This window comes from Spermophilus citellus (assembly GCF_964194105.1).
Source record: "Spermophilus citellus genome assembly, contig: SCAFFOLD_485, whole genome shotgun sequence".
NCBI lineage: Eukaryota > Metazoa > Chordata > Mammalia > Rodentia > Sciuridae > Spermophilus > Spermophilus citellus.
The window spans coordinates 85,263-93,916 of NW_027673005.1; the positions used below are offsets into that span (position 1 = coordinate 85,263).

General features: G+C 34.1%; 1 protein-coding gene across 1 annotated transcript in view; it reads right to left on the reverse strand.

The window, feature by feature from the left end:
• The window catches only part of LOC308640262 (slit homolog 2 protein-like), a gene marked incomplete at both ends in the record, with an annotated part of 55,882 nt that extends 48,217 nt beyond the window's left edge, over nucleotides 1-7,665 (reverse strand). The window contains 3 exon segments of the mRNA XM_081312229.1: nucleotides 916-1,059; nucleotides 5,089-5,160; nucleotides 7,655-7,665. Of these exon segments, the coding sequence (XP_081168355.1) occupies nucleotides 916-1,059; nucleotides 5,089-5,160; nucleotides 7,655-7,665 (227 nt within the window).
• Between the last annotated feature and the right edge of the window lie 989 nt (nucleotides 7,666-8,654).

Genomic DNA, 8,654 nt, shown 5'->3' on the forward strand with positions numbered 1-8,654 from the left:
TTAATATGCACAAATTAGTCACTCCATGTAAAATGTCAAGTTTTATGTGGAAAAAGGATTAAGTACTTTATTGATGGATGGATGTTTCCCTCAAATGACTTCTTCAGTGATTTGAGGTATGTTAAACCTCCTTCCCCATGCCCTCTGTCTTTATTCCCCTCCTATTGAGTTAGGTTAGCATATTTGGAGAACAGCATTTCCAGGAAATCATCAGGTATAATTCATAATTCCTAGCACTGTTTTTCAGACACTGATATACCAAAGGCCTGAAATATATTCTTTGGAGGTTTTTTTTTTGACATTTTCCAAGTTCTGTGTATAGACCTACAATTTTTTTTTTTATTTTCAAACTGTCTACATAAAATACACTCTTGCACAGACTCAACCTATTTCTTCAATATTTTCCTAATATTATAGTAAATGTCCTCTAGTGAACAGGTTTTATTGTTGGTCTGGTTATCTTAATGTATCTCTTGTCATCATGAATGATTCTTTTGAGCACAGTTTGTTGGCAATAGCCTATCAATTCTGTTTTTATGAGACGTATACTGAAAATACTTCAATGTGAGAAAAATGAGTGAAAATACTTCAACATGAGAACACTGAGAAAAAATATAAAATTTCATTTATTTGCAAATGTTGTCAAGTTGCAATATTTTTAAAGTTTAGAAATTAATTTTCATATTGATCCCATTATTTAAAAAAGGACAGAAAATATTGAATATGTTTTTAATTTAATGTAATATTTATAAAAATTAAATTTAACATGAACAAATGTGTCCTTTTTAAATATCTAAGTCCTTGATCACATTTTTATGAAATGTTTAATAATATGCTAAATGCTATTAATAAAAGTAAGAAATATAATATGCTGAGTTGATAACACATAAATAAAGATGCTCTTTTCATACTCACAGAGTAGATAAAGAATGGAGAGTATCGAATGCCCCTGGTGCAATCGTAGTAATCTGATTGTCATATAAAGAAAGCAAACGCACAGAACTGAGTCCTATGAAACTGTCGTTCCCCACACAGCTTATTCGTTTACTTCTCAACATCCTGAGGGAAAAAAGGAGGACATTGTTATGGAGATACAGCATCAGACAATCAATTTTGCCTAATTGAGAATCAAAATAATCTCTCTTTAAAAATATGTAGCATTCATTAGTATTTTTTGAATGTTCTCTTGCCATTAGAAATCGTGATGCACTGAGAACAACCAGCAAGAGTAAAATTTTCAGAGTCATCAATGATTAAATTCATTTGCAAAAGGCAGGTGAGCTTGTACAGATTTACTATTCCGTGATGAGGGTTGAAACATTTTCTTTTTGATGTTATAATTATGTTTGCATGATTACATAATGTCCTAATTCACCTACAGCTCTCTGAGTCCTTGAAGTGCTGTGATTTGTGTATTCATGGTAGTATGACATTTGAGGTTGAGCAGAAAGGAGGGAGAAAAGAATCAATAGCCATTGCAGATGAGGAACTGAGGGCATCCAGGGACTCAGATAGTGAGTCAATGTCAAACAGTGGCTGGGGAGCCAGACACCACTGAGTATCCATAATGCTTGCACAGACTGTTTTATTTATGAATATGTGTTCATTGTCTCAAGCTCAGAACTAAAAACGAGGCAAGAGTAACGACCCAGTTGTCCACAATGAAGTTTAAATAGGTTTACCCTGGAAAAACTATGACCATTTATTTTTAGGTATTTTCATTAATAGGATTAACACTGTTGTCATTTCCTCATCACTGCTAAAGACCTAGCTTATTTCAGAAATCTTTATTAAACTATTTATCTGTGGGGCTTCAAAAGGAGACATATTTTTTAAAGTTTTCTAAAAATCCTGGTTGAATATGCATAGTTGCTATAAATCAGATTCAGAATTCCTGTGCAATCAATGTATTCATTAATTTTTCTAAACATAAGTTAATCACTCTACTAGATGACCTCAGAAAATAAGAGAGGCAAAACCAAATGAACAACCAAAATTCCAGATCAACCTCTAATTAATAAGAATTACACACCTTTGCCTTGTGCTATGTCACTGATTATAATAAAGGATGATGCCTTCCTCATCAAAGCCTTGTCTTAAGTTAAGAAACAAATGCACAATGGAAAAGTATCCCCAGAAGCACTTTTCCTTGTCATATAAGAGAAAGCACTTGGTCTTAGTCTTATTCAGAGTCATGGACCCGAGGAGAAGTTGGAAAAAATTTTACTCTCTGTTGCTGGAAAAATCTGTAAGCACACATGTGCACCAAATTTAGCCCAAAATGTCAAGGAATTCAAAGATTTGCTGAAATAGGTACATGTATAACGAGTCCTAAAGAGCTGGGAAGTCTAGGATAAATTTGGATGTGTTGTCAAATCTTTAGAGCTCTAAGCTGAAAAAGCCCACAAGCAAGAATAGATTGTTGCAGATAAATGACTCTACTTTACTTTGTGCAGCATAGGTGGATTCAGGAAAGAGTCAGTGGGTGCCTGAATCAGGCACTGAAACATAAGAAGCACAAACACAGCCATAGAAGTAAAATGAAAGAAAAAAGGTGAATTTAGACAGCTCCTCTTAGGGAGAGTCCTGTGAATGTCACTAGACGGAAGAAATACCTTGATAAGCATTTTTTGAGAGGTGTTATGGACTGAATTTCTGCTTTTCATCCATAGCAACATGTATCCTCAGATTAGAAATTACTTGAGCTCTGCTCTAGTCATCGTCCCCATATTCAGTTCCCTGTGTTCTCCCCACTGCTGCTTTGCTTAAAGAAAAAAAAATTGTCACATTTAATTTCTCATCTCATACACACACACACCACTGCACTTTGGTTTTTATCTTCCAATCTAATCAATATTTGAAATCAGACCTTGATCAGCCTCCTTCAAAAATTCTTTCTCAACACACCTTTACCTACTATTCTTCACCAAAACACAATATAAGCCATTTTCCTTACATTGATTTATATTTCTTTCATGAACTCTTCCTCCAAACATTCACTGATGACTTCAAGCAATGCTTTTATCTTTTTTCTCTCAACCCCTATAGTACTTATTATCTTGTTTATAAATCAGAATACTGTGTATATTAATTCAGTACCTTCTAGCATACTTTTGTTTTTTCATTTTTAACTCTGTCTGATTGATTCATAATAGAATAATCATACCCACTTCTAACACCGCAATTCATCTGTACATTTTTTATGGATATCTTCTAGCAGTTGATCAGTTGAATATCTGTAGAATGATATGCTATCTTCCCATAGCATGTTACTATTTTGAAATATCTTTCACATATCTTATTTTTCTAATAACAACAAATAAAACCAAGAGACTATCATATTTATTTTATAAAAATGAGAAGAAAAGCTCAGTGAAGTTGATGGATTCATTCATGTCCACAAATGCAAACAACAACAACAACAACAACAACAACAACAACAACTCCAAAAATACTCCAGAGACTCTAATTGTGAATTCATCTGAAGGCATGTATAATACAGTCTTTAAATTTGGGAAAACTCATGCATGCAAAAGGAAAATGACTTTAAATATTCTTTCCTCATAGCAATTGGCTACCATCTCACTTTTTCCCCTCTTAATCTTTTATCTTGTTTATAAGGCTAAATGAAGAGGACATATGAAAAGTCCCCCATGACTTTCTCTACTTCTAATATATATATATATATATATATATATATATATATATATATATATATATGAAAGGCTTCTGTATATTTGGATTATCCGAACATTTTGACAAAGACTATTAAAAGCCACTGTTTTAAAAACTTAGACATAATATTCCTGTAAGATTGCAAAATACATTCCCAAGGGACAGCAACTCTAGCCACTGCTATATTTGACAATAACACAATGAAAGCATGAGTAGATGCTACCCAGTGCTTACATTGTTCTAACCAGACAGTGACAGATTTGAGCATCCTTCCTCACTGAATCTACCTCGAGTCCTCCAAGCCCTGACTGGCGAAGATAAAAAGAGGGCAAGTGAAATCCCTTTAACGTGAGTGCTCATAAAATCCTGGGGTCATGATTTTAATGGCTATATTCCTTTATACCTACAAGCTGTAGTTTTCTGTCTTTACCTGTACATTTAGAAAGTACAAGTTTAATACAAAACCCATTTATATCCAGGAGAAGATGTAAAGGCAGAAATCAGTAGCTTCGTAAACAGTCATCTTCCTTGACAGGGAAAAACATCTGTTTCACTTTTGCTACTGGAAAAATAGTACTGGATCACTCCAAGGAGAATTCTGAATATAAGTTCATTCTTGAAAAAGTGCCTGCCCTGTTTATTACTTGCTAAAAAATATTGGATTGCTGATAGTTAATCTCAGCACACAGGGGTTCCCCCCACTATAGTTCAAACTAGCGTAAAAGCTAAGAAGATATTTTATGTCCTAGCATTCATAGTCAACTGAAAACCATCATTTCAAAAGACTAATATGGCAATTTAAAATTTATAAAGATATATATCGACAATATTAGAATTGTCATTGAGATCTTAAATCTGATATATACCTTAAGAGCAATAAGCACTTAGAAAACATTTCAACACAAGAAACCAGATTAAAGATTTATCAAAGAAAAATACAGACATATACTCTTCTTTTTTTATTTTAAAAGAACATATACACGTTCTTTCATGAAACAAACAGGAAGACATAATTTTCTCATTTTCAAACTTTTGACATTTAATCGAAAAACTCTAGAAAACTTGTAGGTTATATGTATCTCTTACAAGAAAATATTATCTACTCCACCCTGAATAAAACAGTTCAGATTCTGAATTTCCAGTAAATACCAATACCAACTGCAAAAGAATTGGCTGTAGGTGGCTGGCAGAAAAGGGGAAGAAAATATGTTGTAAATATATTTTTATCAAATTGTTTCATTAGTTTTCAATGAATTTGATAATGACTTCAGTTTCCAGACATCTTCCAAATGAGAATCTTTTCAAATAGCAAGAATTCAACGTTTCCTGAGCTAGGATTTAGAAATTTATGTAATATATATTTAGCTTCAAAAACAGATGTTACTGAAAAAAAATTTAAATATGTATACTTACAAATTTTTAATGTCAACTGCCCCACGGAAAGCCTTCCTCGGAATTGCCTGAATTTGGTTTTCACTCAGATCACTAAAAATAATGACAAAAAAGAGATAAAGAACAAATTATAAAATATAACTTTAAAATTATTTTCACCAAATGTTTGAGGAGTGATAGGATATCAGGGGGAAAAAAAACGACTTGAAAATATCATTATTACATGCACAGCAATACTTTCCAATACAAATGTTTTACATTTCTAATACAAACTAAAGGTTAGAATAAGAGTAGTTTGTTGAGGTATACCTCCAGATCTTTAATTTTTATAATAAATTATAAAATATGATACTTTAATTGAAATCTTGCTTCAGTTATGAAAAATAAAATATTCCTTTAAAATAAATGATCAGGGCTGGGGATGTGGCTCAAGCGGTAGCGCGCTCGCCTGGCATGCATGCGGCCCGGGTTCGATCCTCAGCACCACATACCAACAAAGATGTTGTGTCCGCCGAGAACTAAAAAATAAATATTAAAAAAAATCTCTCTCTCTCTCCTCTCTCATTCTCTCTTTAAAAAAAATAAATAAATGATCAATTTTTTATAACTCAGTTTTTGGTGTTTGGAAGTTTTAGTACTTCCTAGTGCTCCAACATCAGTGATATAACTTACAAAGAACATAGGAAAGATGCTCACTTTTGCTTCCTCCATCCGGAAGGTGGATACCAAGTGATACACCCTGGACAGGATGATTAAGTTTTCATAGCACTTTAAGTAATCTTGCAAATGGAACATGGCAGCACCAGCCCAATGATAAAATGAAGTTGTACATGAAATATTTATAGTAGGTTGATTTAAAACCTTCTTTAAATAATTATAGCCATAAACATAGTCTGTCTATATTTGCATTTTAATTTAATTGAAAAATACATTTGAATCAAGGAAAAAAGCACTCTGTGAGTTGGAATGAGAACTTTGCAAAACTCACTCAAAAGCTCACAAGGTGGATCATTATTTTTCTTTAAAGAGTTCAGAGGCAATGTTAACAATTCCCATACTATTATTAGCCTTAATGAGTACGGTAAAAATACACATGCAAAAAAAATGCCACTGAAAACAGAAAATTAACTTCTAGCTTTAAATAACATTAGCAGAGAACAGAGACTTGGCATAATAGATACATTATTAATATAACAATGAGGGTTCTACAATTATCTTTAAATTTCTAAGAATCACTAATTCTCACAAACAGAAATAAAGCTACTGACCACAGTGCATAGCAGACAGAAACAGAGCCCTCTTCTAATATGTGGAAGCACATGGACTGATTCATCCACATCCTGTCCTCCAAAGCTGCTTATGACCAGACCTGTCAACCACACACTTGTAGCCAGGCAAAGAAGGGAGCTAATTGGCAGACACAGAGATTTAGTGTGTAGTCTTGACCTCATTAGCACCAAGTTTTTAACTGAAATTTGCATTTATATCTTGATAGCTTCACTGTTCAAATAAAAATGTTTGCTAAGCAATCTGTAAAGGAGTAAATGTTAATCTCCTTAAAGAGAGAAGGTATTCAGCCAAAAGGAAAAAAAAAAGAAACTCATATTTAGGTTCAAGGAGTAAATTTACAATATGTGCTTCTATGGGAGGTAAAGCAGCCATCCATTTCCTAAGTGACACAGCTAGTTACTGTTTTCAATAGTTTAGTACATCCCTAAGAGTAATAACACTTCATTTCCTTAAAAATTGCTTATTTCTCCAGCTTGTCATTGATTCAGACTGACTGACTTCCTTTTTTAAATTACATTTAGTTAAAAATATTTAACAGGACATATTTAAAAGATTTGATGGCAGAAACAGTGTTCAAATGAGACTAGGAGCAAAGAGAAAGCAAAGAGAAATTAGAGGAAGAAAAATCAGAAGGTAATAAGGAATGAAGGGGAAGAAAAGAATTTAAATTAATATAAATCTATAACGCTTTCTGATAACTACTCATAGCATTTTGACTATTGTTGATCCAGCCAAGTCCCTGGTTTCTTTTTGTTGTTGTTTTACAAGGTTTTATTAAAATATTTTGCTAAGGTGACTTGTACGAACCAAAGAAAGAACTAAAAACCATTTCAAAGATTTAATTCATAGTCATTTCTCATGTTTCTATATTTCCAGGCTTTGATGCTTTTTCTGTTTCAAATCAATTACTTTACATTCATTCTTCCAGCACACATATTTCAGTTATAACAAAAGAACAGCAACGAGAAACTTGTTCTAATTAGTTATACATGACAGTAGAATGCATTGTGACACATTGTACACAAATGGAGCACAATTTCTCATTCCTCTGGTTGCACGTGGTGCAGTCACACCAATCTTGTAATCATACGTGTATGTAGGGTAATAAAGTCTGTGTTTTCTAATCCCCCCTCCCCCCCACACACACACCACTTTTTAGAGGAAGAATACTTCAGAGAGCAAGAAGGTGAATAAAAATGGTAGAGGTGTTTGCTTCAGAGGTGGCCTGCTCCCAGCCTGAGGCCACTGCATTTCCCACCTGCAGCCTCAGCTTGGTTGTTTCCAGGCACAGTCTTACCCTGGAGTCATGTTCTCAACTGGGGTCCTGGGGGGTGGGAGGAAAGTTAGGGAATGGCTTTAGGTTGTTCACTGAGGAACACTGAAATTTAGTGAGAACATTGTTTCTTCTGAATTTGATTTCAGACTTTTTAAAGATTACCTTTGGCAGAATCCCAGGGCAATGGAATTACTTTCTCTGGCTAATATTTACCAATCTTTCCTTTTTTTTTCCAAGATTGTGAGAGCCTGTCAGTCTCAAAGCTGATTCTTTTAAGTTTAATGTTTTATGTGTGGCTACCCCCTGAGTAGACCATGCTGTGGGCTCTCAGCTTGAGAGGCAATTTTAGTTTGAGATCTATCTATCTATCTATCTATCTATCTATCATCTATCTATCTATCAACACAACATGTAGTTTGAGAACAAGGAAGATGTCCATGGTAAGTAAAGTGTGACTGGTGTCTGAGAAAGATGATCGAGGAGGTCAGAGAGGCAATAGTTACTGGAGGGTAGTTGACTAAAGCCACCTTCAAAATAAAAGGAATTCTTATTTGAAACATGTTTAAAAATGATTTTGCTCAACAATTCTCAGCCTCCAGTCTAGGGGAGGGGTTTATACATTGTAAGTGGGAGAAATCCAAAGAGAAAGGTAGCATTCTAGAGCCAATGAGGGCGTAGGCTTCAGGCCAAGCATGGTGGTGCATGCTGGTAATCCCATCAATTCAGGAGGGTGAAGCAGGAGGATCACAGGTTCAACACCAGGTTCAGCAACTTAGTAGTCCTAAGCAACTTAGTGAGATACTGTCTCAGGATAAAAAATAAAAATGACTGGGACCATAGCTCAGTGGGAAAGCACCTTTCAGTTCAATATCCAGTACCATAAGTAAATAAATAAATATAAATAAAAGCACAGACTTAGACACAGTTGATGAATCCTAAGCATTTACTAATCAAGTGATCTACAGAAATGCTTACCTTCCATGTGCCTCCACTACTTCATCTGTAAAATGGAACAATAATG